The 18,008-nt window shown below is 44.6% G+C and overlaps 1 protein-coding gene across 2 annotated transcripts in view; it reads left to right on the top strand.

Moving 5' to 3' along the window:
* Window positions 1-388: 388 nt before the first annotated feature.
* Window positions 389-18,008, top strand: part of MTMR12 (myotubularin related protein 12) — a 63,694-nt gene continuing 46,074 nt past the window's right edge. The window contains exon 1 of one of the 2 annotated variants that reach the window (XM_011356451.2): window positions 389-595. In XM_011356451.2, the coding sequence (XP_011354753.1) occupies window positions 515-595 (81 nt within the window). In that variant the 5' untranslated portion in view covers window positions 389-514. The remainder of the gene's footprint in view (window positions 596-18,008) is intronic. The other variant, XM_011356450.2, reaches the window with a different exon arrangement.

Below are 18,008 nucleotides of genomic sequence, written 5' to 3'. Positions count from 1 at the left end.
AAGGAACGAGTGAACGACTGCCAGGAACCACTGCTTATTACTTAGTGACCGCAGGATCATTGGACGACGGCGACATTTTTGCTATCCAATGGCCGGAGAGTCCGGAGAGAACGCTCTTTGGATTGGTCAGAAGCAACATCTCTCCGGGTTTATTCAAGAAGGGGCTTGGCGTGGGGGCTCAGCCGTCAGCGCTTCTGGCCAATGAGAAAATAGAGGGGGCGGGCTTTGTCGAGGGTGCAGTAGATCCTACCGCGGTAGGCGAATCTCCGCGCGTCAGACTAGCCGGCCGAGAGTGCAGGGGGCGTGGCCTTCCAACTCGTGCTGAGTGGGCGGGGCCTTGGGCCTGGGCGGGGCGAGTGGTGTCAGCAGAGGAGCCGGATGCGGGCGGTGCCGCGGCCCGCGCGGCCCTGGGGATGGGCGGAGCCCCAGCCGCCTGTGCTGGTGGCCACCGCCGCTGCCGGAGCCTGAGCTACCGCGTCTATTCCCGCGCGTTGCTGCTTCCCAGGGCGGTGGTATGCTGGGGAAAGGGGTAGTCGGCGGTGGCGGCGGCACCAAGGCGCCCAAGCCCTCTTTCGTGTCGTACGTGCGCCCCGAGGTGAGGGGGTGCCGCGCGGGCGGGGCTTCGGGCTGGAGTGGCCGGGGCAAGGGGTGCCGCGATCCCCTTCCCCGCTGCAGAGAGGGAGGCAGGCGCTTCCTGCCCGTGTGCTGGAGGGGAACCGGGCCGGACGAGGCCCGCAGGGGCGCGCTGGGGCCTCCTAGGGGTCGGAGTGGGGACCCCCGGCGCGGGCAGGCAGGTGCCCGAGCGCAGGGCCCGGCTTGTTGGCGTCCAGGTGAAGGGGCCCGAGCCGGGAAGGTACTGCGGCCCCGGACATCCCTGGGTACGTTGGAGGAGCTGGGGTTCGGGACACCGCAGGAAGGGAAGGGTTGGGTGGTTCAGACCCCTGTGGGGCCTGCCGGGAGCCCGCCGCCGGGGTGAGTCTACCCTTGTAATTTTTCAGTGAGTCTTCCGAGCTTGCTTATTTCAACTGCCTCCTGTTAAGAGTACTATTCGATGCCGCTGGCGGGATCCGGTGCACCGCCTCTCGCCTCCCATTAGCATTGCAGGGAGAAACTATGGGTCGGCCCCGGCCTCACAGTCTTCACACTCTCCCCTGTGACTTCTCCTCTGTCGCTTTCTCCTCCTTTCAGTTCACCCACTAATCATTACCCTTTCCACTCCTTCTTGCTTTCCTCCTGGAGTTTTACTGTCAAGTTCATTCATTCAGAAAGTATTTTTGAGCTCCTATTCTGTGCCAGGTACTGTTCTAAACGCTTGGGATATACATCAATGAACAAAACAAATATCGCTGCTCTCTTGAAGCGTATTTGAGAGAGGAATAAACAATAGATAAGTAGATATATGTAAATTGTATGATATATTAGAGGGTGATAAATATGGGGAGAAGTATCACCTTTTTTCTCCTTGCAGCGATGGCATTTGAGAAAGACTTGAAGGATGCCTGGGATCTGAGGGGAAAATAGTGCTGGTAGAGGAAATAGTCTGGAATGTTGGAGCAGCATCAAGGAAGCCAGGCCTTCTGAAGCCCGGTGGGTGACGGGGATAGTCATAGGAGGGGAAGCTGGAGAGGTTACAACTTGTAGCCCATGGTGAGGGCTTCTTGAGCAATAGCTCTCAATCCAAATACCTAATGAGATGCATTCTCATTTGGGATTACTGGAGGTGTTCTGCTTCTCTCTCCTGCATTTTAATGAGCAACTGTGCAGAAGCACCTACCAAACTCATTGTCTTCAGCTGTCTTCCCATCTCTGTAAAGCAAAGGCAGGTGGGCTGTGGGTGAGAGGTTTTGAGCCAGAAATGCATCTGTAAGACCACCTGGGGCCTGAAGCCTTTGCATATGTAACTTAAATTAAAAATGTGTATTTTCTCCAGTGAAGAGTACTCTTGAATTGAGTCTTATTGTTAGTTCTAATTTAAAAATAAAAACCACTTCCTCTTCCTTTGTAAATGCTTAATAAGGAGTTAGGGTCATCTTGAATTTTCAGCTGGCTTCCTTTAGTAGTAGCTTGGGTAAGTAATGTGGTCAGTTTCTCTTTGTGTCTTTTTCCATTGAAGACTGGTGGAAGTACGACTGATCTTTAACCTTTCCTCTTCTGTGAGGCTACACTACAAGTGGAAAGTGTTCTGAAACATGGCCAGAGTTCAAGAATGTTCAGATTTTTCATCCACCAAGTGCACATGTTGTAATTAGACTTGTTTTCCCTCTTTGCCCACAGAGCCTGATGTATTTCCTTTGAGGGATAATTAGGGAAGGGGAGTGGTTCAGGTCCAAAATAAGCCTGAGTGGTCACATTTTTCAGATCCTTAGAGTTGGCAGTTTTTTCTTGCAATAAATTAATGCTGCATAGATAATATGTGTCTTTTTTATGTATAGATAGGTATTTTTTTCAATTACAGTTGACATTCAGTTTTTTATATTAGTTTCAGGTGTACAGCATAGTGCTTAGACATTTAAATAATTTATGATGTGATTCCAATGCTACGCTTCTTTGTCGTACTCTGTCTTCAAATATATTTTGTAACAGAGGATAAGGCCCTGACCTAAATTGTGGTTGGTTTTTAAAAGTAAGTGAATGAGAGGGTGAGAAGGCAAATTGGTTTTATGTATATAGCCTTTGCTTGATATCCCATTATTGCAGATGCATGAGAGCAGCTTTGTGTGCATGCAGCGTATGTACTTCTGAGAGCACTGGGTCTGGTGACCTTCTCTTGCTACTTGGTAGGAAGAGTTCTTCAGAACACGTTTCTGAAGACTCATTCTGCTGTTTCTGCTTTTCCTTATATTGCCTTTATCTTTACTGCCTTGGGTGTGTGTCTTCCTATCACGTCTTTGTACGTACTTTGCTTTCATCTGCTGGGAAATTGCAATTTCTCAGACATCTTTTTTTCTGATAGGTCTTTGAGCTGCCAGAACAATCTTTATACCTTACAGTGTAATGATACCTGTGCTTGGTGATGAACTTGTTCTTGGCTGATCAGATCTTGGAAAGGTCAACAGTGGCTGTCTTGAATATGCCAAAGAGTCTATCAAGAGTTAGCACTTTGCGTGAAAAACAAAAGTGCTTAACTGGGTAACGTGTTTGAAGATGATGCTTTTAAACATGATGGCTTATTTTTTTTTCTTACGATAAGAAAGGATTGTCATTAAATAGCCAATGAGGGATAATAGCTCCAACTTTTAAAATTGGATCTCTGCGAGAGTAACTTGAGCTCTTCTGTCGTTGATTCTCCTTAATCAATGAATGTGAAAGTTAAAATCTTGAACTATAATATAGGACCTTTGGTCAGTTTTGTAAACTCTGCCCAGAGGGTTACATCCAAATCAGTAAAGCTTGTAAGCGGGGAGTTGATGGCTCTGAAAATTGAAGTGAGCAGAGTGGAGAAATCTGGGCCTATCTTTTTGGTAATTGATGGCTGGTACCTAAAACATCTCAGCACCCTGCCCCAGCTTAGCCCCAGGTACAAGATGCAAAGGATGTCTGTGCTGGGGAACCGCTGGGTGCCGAGCTCCACTTCAGGGAGGCATCTGGTGATAGTTTGGGTACCAGATCCATTTTTCTTGTTAGATAAAACAGCTGTTTGAATTATTTTAGGAGGTGTAAGTGTTTACTGTTGAAAAATAAAATATAAATATGCAAACAACTTTTTTACAGGAAAATTATAAGCTTAAAAACAACTTGGAGGTATATCCTATAAGATATGTATGTAGGTATATGCGTATGTTTTTTACCAATGGGATTAATATTGCTGATCATATTATTTTGTAATCTGCCTTTTCACCAGAAATGTATATTGTAAATATCTTTCCATGTCAATTGTTAACCTGTAACATCATTTTAATCTGACCTCTTTTCCTCAACAGAGAGATTTAGTGTGATGGGGAAATGTTAGGTAGCACAAAGAAAGTAGTATGACTGTTAAATGGTTTTCTAGTTAGTCATCTCTGGTACTGATTCTTCAAAACTGCCAGCTTTCTGCTCAGTTACCTTGAGATTTAAGCACTGGTTTGGTAATTTATAGTGATTAGAAATGCTTAGTGCCTGTACCTGGAAGCTTGTAAGTAAAGGACCATTAGGTGGTCTTAGAGAAAGTTCTGATTTGATAAGAGTCCATTCCTCTGTGATAAGGGAGTTGAATAAAAACTTCATTGTACTAGTGTGTTTGTTCCCAGAAAGTAAGAACAGAAAAAATTCAGCTTTTAGAGTCTGCTGTACTTGTGCCCACATTTGTGTGGTATTCCAAATATGGTTAAAGTGTTTGACTCGAATGTACTAATAATAGTTGTCAATTTCTTATTTGTAGAGTTTTAGATTTGAAAGAGAATTTAATCTGCTCAACCTCTGTACTCTTCCTCTGTTGTACACATGTGGGAATGAGGCCCCACAGGGTTAAATGTCCTGCCCGGGGCCACAGCGTAATTGCAGGGCAGAGTTAAGAGCTGTCTCTGGGCAGTGGCTAAGCCAGGTTCACAGGAGCTCAGAAAGGGTTTTATGAAAACATGGGAAGAAAAGGCAAGAAGAGAGATGAAGATTGAGACCAGTCCAAAAAAAAAAAATCCAGACTTAAGAGCTGATTTTTTTTTTTTTCTTCCCATTAATCCCTCAGGAAAAAGAATGCATTTAATGGTGTGGTCCTCATTTAAGGCCATTTCTTTTGGTGGGGAGAAGTGAACCTATCATCCTATATTCTTTCCAGAGATATGACTGTGGGTATATGTCAAAATAAAAAACTTAATAATTATAAATATTTATTAGGCACTTAAGTGTCCCAGAAACTGTTTATCTCATTTTATCCTTTCAACTATCTTATGCAGTGGATACTACTATTACCTCCCTTTTTTGTGTTTAGATGTGGAAAGGCCCAGAGAAGCTAAGTACTTTGTTCAGGGTCATAGCTGACAAGGGGTGGTGCTAGGATTTAAACTAGGGCAGTCTGACTCCAGGGCCCTTCTCTTACCCTTATGTTTATGAATGCAGGGCACATTAGTAGTAAAGCATGCGTATAGTCATGGTTGGCATTTGCACACTAGAGTGCTTTCTCATTTGTGTTCTCCAGTAGCAGTTTCTTTTTTGGCTTTTGTTAGATTATCCACCAGTCGTGAGCATTTACGGGGCCCCTTGGAGATAGTTAATTCATTCAACAGTTGTTTATTCAGCACCTTCTAGTACCAGGCACTATTTTGGATGTTGGGGATACAAAACAGGTGAAATAATTGAGATTATTTTGTGGTAGAATACTGCTGTATTGGACTACTAACTTTGATGACATTGATGGATCGATGACAAGAAGGGATTGGCTTATCCTAAAACAGCCTGACTTCCCCAGTCCTAGCAATAAAAAATATCTTTAAAAGCAAAATCTAGATCTGTTACTTTTTTTTTAAGACTATAACTTTTGCTTTATTCCAAACTAACTTTTTAATGGCAGAATTATCTCCTTGAGCTTAGAGGTCATTAATTGTGATTTAACAGGCCATTAAAGGACATTAAAAGTTCTTCCTAAAATGATCACTTTCTTAGCTGTGGCTTTAGCCTGATGATCTGTCCAAAGCTTCCGCTTTTTCTCTCTGGCATGTGCTTCCTGCGGCATCTCCCTGGGTCGGATCCAGCACCACACAACTTCTGCAGATGGAGCACCAGCAGATGTCATGAGGCTGTGAGGCAGCACCTGCTGGTCACACAGCAGCCACGCGGACATCCACCACATTAGAGCCAGATGCTCTTCTGCACCCCGCTTCTGCCTTTGGTGTTTAAACCAGGGCTGCCATCAAATCTTAGGCTGTGGGGCACCCGTACTTAGGAATGTAAAGTTCTAGATCCTTCTCTGAATATCCTCAACATCCTCAGTTTGATGTCCTTGGACTACTTCTACCCTCCTATATGACAGCATGCTTTAGAGAAAACTTGATTTTTAGGGACCAAAATTTTTTTATCACTATATGAGATATATACCTTATTTTTATGACAAAGTCAATATAATAAAGTGGCAGACTTTGGAAGTTAGAAAAATAAAGTCATCTTTAATTATGCTGCCCTAACCAAGGCAATTAATTTCCATTTTTTAGCATGTTCAGGCTTTGTCCTTGTACATGTATCTTACATGCTTGCAATCGTATGTGTACAAATCTATAACCTGCATGTGGTTGTCAGGTTTGACGATGGACTGTTGCTCCATGTCAGTAGAGCATATACTTTGAGTTGTTTTTCCAGCAGGAAACCACCCTCAGTTAATTAGTACCTTAAGCTTGTGACTTCTGATGTGCCCTTTTTTAGACTGTAAGGATAGTGAGTTTGTAGTTTAATGAAATCATTTAAAATAAACCTCTTAAGATAGATTGGGAGGTAGGATTGAACTGGAATAATTCTTACAATCGCTAATCTATTGGTTTGGAAGGAAACAGAGGGGAGGTAAAAAATAGAGTGGGACTTGGGAAGAAGTGAAGTTGTGGGAGAGCTGGGAGGACCACCGGGCCGCCCCCTTCTTTGAGTCTCGTCTGCGTACCTTGAGTGTCACAGCTCCAGGGGAAGCAAACAGTTGTCAGTGGCTTTCCTTTGTTGGCTGTGAGCGAGCTTCAGCTGAATTTTTACCTGAAAAACGGGAATAATGATAATACTTGTCTTATGTGAACATTTATGAATATTAGATGTGATTATGCATGCAAAGCCCTTAGAATACTTGGCACATGGTTAGCCTTCAGTAGATGTGGACTGTCATTGTTGCTATTCAGAAGCTGTTGGTCAGAGCCATTTGGATGGTTTCAGAAAGTGCTTAATCATTAATCTTAGAATACAAACATCTTTCTCTGCTAAGGTGTGGACTATTTAGTTGTTGCGATTGTTCCCATGGTATCATGCCAAGAAAGTTAACTGTGTGGTAACTTTCTTAGAATATTTTTCACTATCTCTAAAAGTTTCTTTTCCTCTTTTCTTTGTTCTTTTATACATTTGAGAATGACTTGATTATATTTAAAATTCCAACCTAATGAGAACACTTACTGGTTAGCTTTTTTCATTGTTAAAATTTGGCCTTTGACATTTTGCTAGTTTTTATTCTGTGGACTTACTCTGCCCCTTCCCTCATTTCTAATGAGTCTTGCATAGGCCAGATTTTCTCCATTTATCACATCTGTTCAATGGTTTACTTAAGATATGAGTAAGGAAAATCAAATTACCTCTGGGAGTAATAACTCTGTTTATCTCTTTCAAAAGCTGTTGCAAGACCATGCTGTTTTGATTTCATATGTAAATGCTTTTCCTAAAATAATATTGTCATCACTTTTCCCTCCTGTGCCCATCCTTCATTGTTCCTCATAGACCTGGCTGGCAGGCAGCCTTTCAGAGGTGGCATCTAAACCCTCAGCTGTTGGCTTTTAGGGAAAGGCAGGGCCAGCCACCAGGGAAGCGGGCCTTGTGTATGGAAGCCCTGGCCACAGCGGTGAAGTATTTTGAAGTCTGCCTTTCCCTCTGCCAACCCCTTTTTCAGACAATGATCCAGAGCTGCTGGGGTTTTTTTTTGCTTTTGTTTTTGCTAAGAGAGTTTTACAACTCCTAAGAATACCTTGGAGGGAATGAGCCCAGTTTTTGGGTGAAAAAAACCCCACTGTGTTCCTTCCTTTTCTCCAGACATAAAAGTGAATTCCTGTTTTGCTTTAATCCCTCGAAATCCGTTTCCCATTGTGACTTCAACCCCAAGATTTCCTTTCCTCACCTGCAGCATTGGATGACCATCTGCCCTGCAGGCTTATTTTGAGCATGAGAAGAAATACCACGCATACCCAGCTCAGGACCTGACATATGGTAGATACTCAACAATTGCTGGGTGCTGTTATTATTAATATTAACTTGAATTGGAAGAATTATTGATTGCGTATCTACCATTTGCCAAGCACTGTGCTTGAATTAGGAATGCAAAAAAATAGGCCGTGTACTCAGGAGGTTCACATTCTGTTGGAGAGATAGCAAGTCAACAGATGGCTCTAATGCACGGGGGTGGGTGCTGCCTGCTCACAAGAGAAGAGGACACAGAATGCTCTCAACACGGAGGAGGGCCCCCTGCAGAGCTTGCCACAGCGCCGGCCTTGTCTGAGGCTATACGGGACTTGGAAAGGGCAGCGCCGAAGTGGGCTCTGGGGTGGGGAGCAGGGGAACGATGCAGCGGGCAGGTGAGGGGGACAGTTTGAAAGGCTCATGCACGTGTTGGTACCAGGTGGCTGGAGCACCTGCCTTGATCCCTTCTGTAAGGCGTGTGCCCAGGGGTGCAAGTGAGAGAAGACCCGAAGAGTGGAATCCCAGGGGTGCTGCTGGTACGTGCAGGACAGTGTCTTCCTTTCTCTGGAAGTTGCTCTATCATTAGGTTGGTCTGGCCCTTTGGGAGCCTGTAGGCACCTTCTCCTTTGCCCCCTGGTTCCTCATGCTCCAAGACCATGGAAAAGCTCCCGCTCCAAGGCTTTTCACTCCTTGCCAGCTCATCTCCTGACCCAGTATTTATATATCAGTCCTGGGTGGGGAGGGGCAGGGGCGGCACAAAGGCAACGCCATGTGTTTCTGCAGCTGCTTTTAGTCACATCAGTTAGTTTAAATTATGACACAGCCCCCAAACGGCCACCTGACACCTTTCTCTGAGCACTTGCACACATCTCAGTGCCACCTCTTTCAGTTCCATGTGGTGGTTAAGAGTGTGGCTTTGGAATTAGAGCTATGCTGCTTGTTAATTGTGTGGATTTGGGCTGGGTATTTAACTCTCTGAGCCTTAGTTCCCTGATTTGTGAAATGAGAATGAATAAAAATAATAGTATCTAGCCCGTAAGATTGCTGTTAGTCTTTAACGAGGTGGTCCATGAAAAGTTAACACAGTACCTGGCATATAATAAACACTTATTAAATGTTAATCGTTGTAGTGGCTATTACTCTTCTCCCTAGAAGCTGTAGCGGGGGCGGGGGAGGTGTGTGTGGTGTGGTGTGTGTGTGTCTTTGGGCCACCAGTGCAGGTCCTGATATTGGCAGGCCTTGGCCTCCATTCCCTTCCAGCATCGTTCTTCCCTTGCACTCTCAGCGGCTGTGTCTGGAGCTGGGGTGCTGTGCATCTTGTAGGACTGTGCCACACTCACAGCGGCACCTTTCCCATCTACTCAGAGGGGTGCCCTCTCTGCCTTCCTGTAACAGTATTTTCCTTTGTCTCAAGGTTTCTAGGAGGACCTGCAGTGGCCCCCTCTCTCTCCAGTCACCATACTCTAAACCAGGCATAGTCCCCAGGGTGCCCTTTGGAGGGGGCCCTCTGTGGTAGTCTGTCTTCATTTCCATTGCCGCCCTTTCCGCTAGCATCTCCTGTTGTTCTTGGGGCCACAGCCACAGCTGCTTAACTGGTCTCTTCACCTGCCACTGCTCCCTCTGCGGCACCGTGAGTCACCCTGCACGGTACGGCCAGGCTCCGGGATGCAGCTTTCGTGTGTCATTTTCCTCTTTGAGTCCTCCATTCCCCCTGCCCCTTCCACTGGTCCAAACCTTAACACACTTTCATGCTCACCATAGATTCTGCCCGCTTCTGGTTGGTTGAAAGAGTATTAACTTGGACTTGGGAGACCCGGGTAGTGGCCATGTCTTTTCTGTGTGGCTCGGAGGGTGGAGCCCCTTTGCCTCTTTTGCTCTCATTTCCTGATTTGTAGAGTTGGATCAGGCTAGTGTTATTACACCTGTTTTGCACAAGAAACTTAATTAAACAACGTGGTTCTTTGAGGAACTTTTTCAAAATATACTGTCCCAAGTTTTACTTCAGAGATCGGATATGCCGTGGGGGGAAGGGTGTGTGTGTCTGTGGGGGGAGCACCTGCAGTAGGACGCTGCTTTTCTTTCAGGTAGCTGTGATCTCTCCCCTATCCCTTGTTGAGAGCTGCTGTTTTACATGACATCTTAGGGGAAACCCAAACATAAATAAGAGAAAGTCTGCAGGAGTACACTTTGAAAAGCTCCTGACCAGGCAGTCTCAGAGGTTCTTGCCACTCCATCGTCTTTGCATACTCAAGTCTTTCCTCCCCAACATTCTCGCTTTCTTTTTGTCTCTGATGCAGGCTGTCCGCAGCTCTTGGTTCTTGGTGATGCAGTTGAGCATTTATTCTCTACTCCTTGGTTACAGTTGCTCGATGTCTGTGGGTCTTGTTTTCCCAACAGATCTGTAGGCTCCTTCAGAGCAGGGCTGTAGTGCCACTGTGTGGCCTATGTGGAGCTCAAGGTGGCTTCAGAGAGGACTGTGGCCCTCAGCCATCCCAGGAGGGGGCCTCAGAAGGTAGCTGGTGGGAGGGTCATTCAGAGGCTCTTGTATCATTCTGCAGAGTGATTTGTGGAGTCGATGTTGAGAACTGTGTTATGCCTTCATTGTGACTGCTGACTCTACCCTTGATCTTTATGACCCAAGAGTCAGCTTTAGCATGAGGTGGTTTGCCCAAAAATATTTTTTTTTAGCTGTCACCGTGAGTATAGTTTGTTAAACCAGTGACTTGCAAGGATCCTTGAAGTACAGTTGTTCCCTGTGACGTGTCTCGGCTGCCTTTTGCTTCAGGCAGTTTCGAATTATTCCATCAAGTGAGCAGACCCTCTATTGGAATTGTGCCAGCTAAATATTGGTAAGATCAGATCTATGGGTTCTGAGGCTTACACTGGTATTTGGGTCTTACCATTTCAGCTCTAGCTTGAGAGTCTTACTTGGGAGAGCTTGATAAAGCGTTTGGATTGTTTAAAGGCCTGGGGAATGCCTAGTGAGAGTGATCCTTGCTAAGAAGCATGGATGAGTAATACTTTCACTGCCCTTCAATAAATGATGAGCTGTCAAAACAGTGAAGGCTTTAGTTTGGGTCTTAGTGAGCAGTTAATTCCTTCCTTTAAGAAAAAATCTGAGATAAGGGGAAAAAGCAGTGTAAATGTGCAAGAAAGGATTTAGAATAGACACATGAGTGAGTATTGCTCAGCCATTAGGGTAGTGCACTCTCAAAGGTGGTTGCCTATTTCTCTGTCCTGAAGACTTGTTATAGTTGAAAGGACACTCGATGGTAATATTTTGTAATAGGGAAAAAGTTTAAGATTGGTAGTTGCCTAGGGCTGGGGGCAGGGAGAGGGGTGGATAGGGAGAACGAGAGGATGAATGCTGATGGGCACACGGTTTCTTCTCGGCGTGATGAAAATGTTCTAAAATTGATTGTGGTGATGGCTGTACAACTCTGGGAATATACGAAAGACAATGGAATTATACGCTTTCAATGGGTGAATTATATGATGTGTGAATTATGTCTTAAAGCTTTTACAAAAACAAAGTTAAGAATAAAAAGTATTAAACTTGGTGTCAGAACTTCTGAGAAAAAGTTCGGTCACCACCTGTTTAGCTGCATGAGCCCAGGCATATTATTTAACCTTTTGGAGCTTCATTGGCCTTATCTGTGAAGTGGGGGTGAAAAATCTTACAGGATTGTTGTTAGACTAAAAGACATAGGACATGTAAAAGTGGACATAGTAAACCTCCAGCAAAGTATATATTTACATGGTTAAATTAGACATATTTTTGAGGATTATAAATGCTTAGTCTGAAATGCTCTTGAAAGTTCCCATCTGGCCCTGTGAAGTGAACACTTGTTGTGGCTGAGAACTGATTTGCATGCTGAGTAAATAGCAGAGTCCTTAAAGACCAGGTACCTGCACGGCTGTCTGTGGTCTGGTACCTTGAATCCAGACAAGGGTTGTCAATTTGCCTCTTACTTCATGTCTACTTCCTTGGCTTCAAATACTGTTTTTTTAGTTTATTGTTAGAGTAATTTTTGCTTGTAATTGCCAAAGACAGTGGTCTAGTTAGTGAGTCCAGCTGTGATGGCAGCACCGAGTCATGCTCTCAGAGGGGAATGAGTCTGCTGGTCAGGCTGGCTTGTAAGGGAGCAGAGCTCTCTGGCCAGGAGCAGGGAACCGGCAGCCTTCGGAATCAGCTCCAGTAAACAAATCCTATTTTGATTTGTAGCTCCCTAGAACTGGACAGCAATTGAATCACTTAGTCTCTAGTCTGTATCCTCAGTGATAAGGCTTCAGATTTGAAGTCTGGCTTTGAATATGCCACTGCCCTGTTGATGAGACTAGAATGTGTTTCAGAAAGCCAGCTAAGGGAGGAGTGTGACAAAAGTTGAGTAATGTCTGGCACTAATCATATACTTTGGTAGCAATTTTTAATAGAGCTATTTCTTTAATCTCTCAAGAGCTGTGTTTAGGATTAAAGAATATTACCAGGACCAAGAATTATTTCTCTTTGTATGTTTTCATTTATTTATTCTACAGTAGACTTTTATTGACAATTTACTATCTGTCAGAAATTATATGCTAGAAGTTGAGGCTAAAAATACATAAAGTTACAGCTTCCACCTCCAGTTAGCATCATTGGGAAGCCAGATAAGGTAAGAAATTATCGCTATATAGGAAGGAGGTTGGATCAAAGGAAGCTATGAATTGGGTGGACCGTGGATTAGACAGTGAATTGGATGGGCAGGACTAGGGGACAGTGGATCGGGTGGGCCCAGTGGGTGCAGTGGAGGCTAGACACAAGAAGTGCGTCTGTAATCACAGAGCGTGCAAGGTGAGGGATGATGGTGGCCTTAAGTAAGAAAGCAGCAGGAGGGTGGACCAACGTGGACGGGTGCTGGAGCTGGTAAGAAACCAGAGCAGACAATGTGAAGGGTGGGGAGTAGTTAAGGTGACTCCTGGGTGTTTGGCATGGCTAGCTGAGTGGATGATGGGGCCATCTACTGAGCTGGAGTCAATAGGAGGATGAGCAGGGTCGGTGAGGTGTGGGGGAGTAATGACTGATTTTGAAATGTGAATTTGGAGGCACATTCCAGTGCAGGAGGCCTGGAGGCCGTTTGGGTGTCCAAGTATGGAGCTCTGAAGAGAGAGCTGGAGGAAAGAGCCACTTGTGGGTCGTCAGCATATATTGTTGGCAATGAGTAGGAACGCTCATCCAGGGAGCAGGGCTTGTGAGGAGGGACGAGAACCCTGTCTGTGTCTGGAAAGGAGACTTGAGGAAGAGCAGCCAGAAAGAGTATTGGTCGTTTGGCCTGAAACTCATTTTTGCTGATTTTCAGGTCTCAGTATAAATGGCATTTCCCGAGGTAACAGTACTCTCTGACCCTCTCTGAATGTGGCTAGGTGTTTCTGCTGTGTTCCCATCATAGTGCATCCTTCTAGAGTAGCACTTTGCACACGTCTTTATTATTGCTTGTGCTGTGCTTGGTCTCTTATGCACTTAGGGAAGGTGGGGCTCTGTGTTGTGTTCACTCCCGGGTTCACAGGGCTGGAATAGAGCAGGTGCATAAGAAATGACAGTTCAATCAATTAAAAAGTGTAGGAAAGGCAAGGGGGAGGAGACAGTATCTTGGGGGAGGATGTGGTCAGCAGAACAGGCAAGTTGTATTGTAGTGAAGAGCATGACTGTGGTCAGGTAAACTGAGGCTCGAGTCCCACTTATCTTTGGTCAGCTTCGTTTTCCTCACCTCTAAAATGAGAACAATAGTGGTAGCTAACAAGGTTGTGAAGATTAAATGCAATGATGCAGAGAGATACAATCTTTTGCAGGCTTCTAGTATTTATTGCACTGATTATCCTGAGTTCCAGTTATTTTTTTGTCTGTCTGAACTTCTTGAAGCAGAAGTCAATTCTTACTCATCTTTTTATCCTTGGCACATGGTATTTAGGATGTTCAGGAACCGTTTGTTGAAATGAATTGGTGTATGTTAGAGATGGGTCATCTTGCAGCTTCGAGTAACCAGACATACCACTTGAGGGTTAACACTAATTTCGCTTCTCAGGCTCATTGGTCCCCTGCTTTGGGCTGGTCCTTCTCAGAAACATAGTTCTGAGAAGAGATCAGATTGGCAACTTTTAATGCTAGGCCAGCTGTGTGATGCAGTTTCCGTTAGGTGTGTCTCCTTCGGCCACAGCTTGCTGAAGAATGAGTGGCAGTTCTCACATTGTATTTGGCATCGACTTGGCCAGAATGTGGGTGCTTCTGACTCAGCTCTTGGTGAGGTTCTTAGATAATGTGGGGGCAGTGGCAGCGGTGGGGCCCTTAGAATTATTGTTGAGCACAGTGAGAGCAGGAACAGATGTAGCTCCTTTTGATCTGTGGGGTTAAATGTGCAGAAACTGGGAAACTTGTTATCCATGCCCTAATCCTCTTGTTAAATTAAACTAAAAGAATCGCCATAACATTGGGGCAAATGTTGAAATAAGGAATTAACAAAACCTCAGCCCCGATCCTACCACTTTGGCAGAACTACTCTCCATTTATGTTCATGTTGCTATTCTAACTGAATTCAGGCCACTGGGACACCCTGGGTTTGAAAATCTGGACATTCTGCGACCAGTGCCAGCAGTCTTTGCTATTTTTCTGTGCCATAGTAGCAAGCTTTGTCCAAATTCAGATGGAGTAGCAAGAGGTGCTGCTCAAAGCACAGGGGCCATGTTTAATCTGCCACATTTGTTAAAAATTTGCGTCACTTTGAACTGAGTTAGTTTTCAGGTGTCTTCGGAGAAAAGTCTGGGTCAGGAGTGTCAGAGTTGAAGGGGAGTGGGACAGAAGGAGCAAAACGTGAAGGGGCCCTCTGGACGCCCACTGAAACCAGGTGACAGTTTGAGAGGTTCCAGCGCCCCAGAGAACAGGGATAGGAAGGACAGAGGCAGCTGTCAATGGACACTGGCTGAATTGGTTGCTGTTCCTGCGATGATGGCAGGCCCAACCACGGCTGTTGTGCCCCTGGAGATTTTACTGGACAGGCTTCATGACTGCTCTTTCTGGATTAACACCACATAGGTGACAGTCTTAAATGGAATGCACTCTTTACCCAGTACTACAGTGTGGTTAGTTTGCTGATGCCATCCATGTTCACACCCAAGCCCTGTGATACTGTGTCTCAATATCCCATGTGTTTCTTTGGGATGTGCTGGAGGTTTTTTTAAACCTCTCGCTATTTAAAGTCATTGATTAAACTACCCAACGAAATCTTTTGATCTTTTACTGTGTGCAAGGCCTGTATTAGATTCTGGGGCTATATGGTGAGCAAAAAAAACACAAAAGACTTGCTCTCAAAAGGTTTATAGGATGGTGAGGAGGTAGACTTAATAATTACATAAACAGATGTGAAATTGCATTTGTGACAAGTACTAGGAGGGAGAGATACATGGGGCTCTAAGAACTTGGTATCAGAGCAGTCTTCCCTTGTCCTCAGACCGGGAGGATATACAAAATACACAGGGCAAAGAGGGAAAGGAGAAACATTTGGAGAAACTTCCTGTGGAAACAATCCAGGACGGGAAGGAGCGTGCAGGTGTGGGAGGGTAAAAGAAGGCGGCGTGGCCAATGTACAGACTGAGGAAGAGAATGGTAGGAGACCAGAACGGACAAGCGGTTAGGGGCCGGGCTGCGTGGGGCCTCATAGGCCATGTTAAATCATTGTCTTTTCCCTGCCAGTAAGCGACAGCACACCGTGTTCTGAAAGGATCACCGGTGCTTTAGGGTGGAGCATAGCTTAGAAAGAGGACAGATGCAGCCTCGTGGGAGATGATGATCGTGTGGGCTAAGGTGGTGCTGGTGGAGATAGGAGAGGGGCATGGATTCTGGATATGTTGAGTAGGTAATATCGATTGAATTTGGTGATTAGATATCGAGGGTGAAGGAGAAGGAGTTATAAAGGTGGGCTCTTCGGCTGACCCGTAGACCACATGCTCCTGAAGGGAGGCACAGAAGAGTCCGCAGTGCGTGGCAGTGTTGCTTCTGGTTGGAGCCATTCTTAGAATGTGGTGCATCAGGAAATTCCCATTTCACTCCCAAGGGTTGGTTGGGGTGACAATCAGAGATTTATGCCTTAGAGGGCCCATTGGAGTCAGTCGTAAGAGGTAGCTCCACTGGTGCTGAAGAAGCCCACGTTCTTCCCCATGCAGCTGGCCGATGCTGCTGGGGGCAGGTGTTTTTTTTTGCTCTTTGCTTTTCCCCTTCAGCCTCTTTTTGCCTCTTCACAACACTTTGGCTTTTCCTGGGCACCTTCGGTGACACTTGCTTTGGCCTGGTTTCAGGTGAGTCTCGCTGATACAGTCACTGACCTTTCTGTCCTGGTTTTCCTTTTTTCCTTTATTCCTTTCATGTATATAAGAAATAGTATCTTCATTTATATAAGAGGTAGTTTGGCATCACCTAAGAACAGACCGAGACAGCTACCGGATTTGGCTTCCACCTCCACCACATACTAGCTGGGTGTCTTCATTTGCAAAGTGGAGATAACAGTGGGTATAATAACCCTGCTTCAAAGGCTTGCTGTGAGAATTAAATGAGTTAGTAAGTATAAAGCCCTTTATACAATGCCTGGCACATAAGGCTCAGGAAATGTTTGTCATCATTATTCACTGCTCAACCTCAGTAAGGGTTCCTCCTCCAAAGTGCCCACTTTGGCATTCACAGATTGGACATTTGCGATTTCTACAGTCCACAAGCGACCCCTGAGTCACAATGTAGTAATTTGTAATGTTGCTAAGGAAGTGATTGTATTTACTTATCCATCTGGAAAGGTCAGGTTGGACAGCCTTCAACCACTCGTCCAGTACGTTTGCCCCTGAAGACCATAGCTTACACACATTCAGAACACAGCATTATCAGAAATAGGGTATACATGTGGGAATTTCGTCGTGTCCTGTGACATGCTTTCAGATCCATATCCAGACTTGGCGCATCCAGATGTGGGCACTCCTGTACCCTTGTCAGAAATCACTTTCCCTCTCCTCCATTCACCTATATTTATTCTCCTGGGATCAACATGCAACAGATGTTTCAACTCTTTCTCAGGAACATTGAAATATCATCTCCATATTTGTTCTTTCTTTTTCTTTTTTTGTATTCAAAACCAGTTGTGAAAATATAGAAAAAATTCAGTTTTTTTGAGGTGTGTGTGTGTTTTTTTAATGATTCCTCTTTGTGTACCCTAATTTATTGGAGTCCTATAGATTATTGCTTTTCTCAGGACTGGTGTATATTTTGATGGGGGGTGGCGGTGATGGTAGTAGTGGTGGTACTTATTTTTTTCCTGTGTTGATTATCTGTAGAATTGAATAGTGTACATTTATAATTTTTTTGAAGTGTTAACCAGAGAGGGGTTAGAAATTAGTGATGATTGTCTACAGTGTGGCTCCTTAAATTCCAGTATGTGAAGTGCTTTTATAGGTTTTTATTCTTTTTTTAAAAAAATTATTGAGGTAACATTGGTTACTCACATTATATAAATTTCAGGTGTACACCTTTATAATACCTGTATACTCTATTGTGTGCTCCCCACCCAAAGTCTAGTCTCTCTCCATCACCATGTATTTGACCCCCTTTACTCTCTTTTGTCTTCCCACCACCCCTCTTCCCTCTGGTAACCACCATTCTGTTGTCTGTATCCATGAGTTTGGGTTTTTGTTTGTTTACTTGTTTTGTTTATTTGCTGACATACCCCACATAGGAGTGAAACCATATGGTTCTTGTCCTTTTCCATCTGACTTATTTCACTTAGCATAATCTCAGGATTCATGCATGTTGCTTGCATATGGCACTGTTTCATCTTTTTTATGTCCGAGTAGTATTCTTAATTGGTTACCAACTTTCAGCAACTTAATGTTTCAATAAAATCAATCAAAAAGCTTTACTTTTGTATGGCATGCCTTGGCAGTCCCTCGGATGTGGTGTTCTCTCTTAAGAAAGCCATTAGCTTATTCTTTTGGTCTTGTGGTGGATTCACAGTACTTTCTATTGCAGAAGATAAGACACAAAATCATTGTGAGCTTGTAGAAAACAAATCCTATTAATAGAAAAATGCCATTTCTTTTTCCGTGGCTTCAGATATTTCTGTGTAGTCAAAGGCTTAGTAATTAGGGCCAGCTTGGGTGGTGGTAATTGCAGGAGTTTC

The sequence above is a fragment of the Pteropus vampyrus genome, unplaced genomic scaffold (genome assembly GCF_000151845.1).
Source record: "Pteropus vampyrus isolate Shadow unplaced genomic scaffold, Pvam_2.0 Scaffold27, whole genome shotgun sequence".
NCBI lineage: Eukaryota > Metazoa > Chordata > Mammalia > Chiroptera > Pteropodidae > Pteropus > Pteropus vampyrus.
The sequence above is the reverse complement of the archived record's forward strand: the minus strand, read 5'-3'. Positions and strand labels throughout refer to the sequence as shown.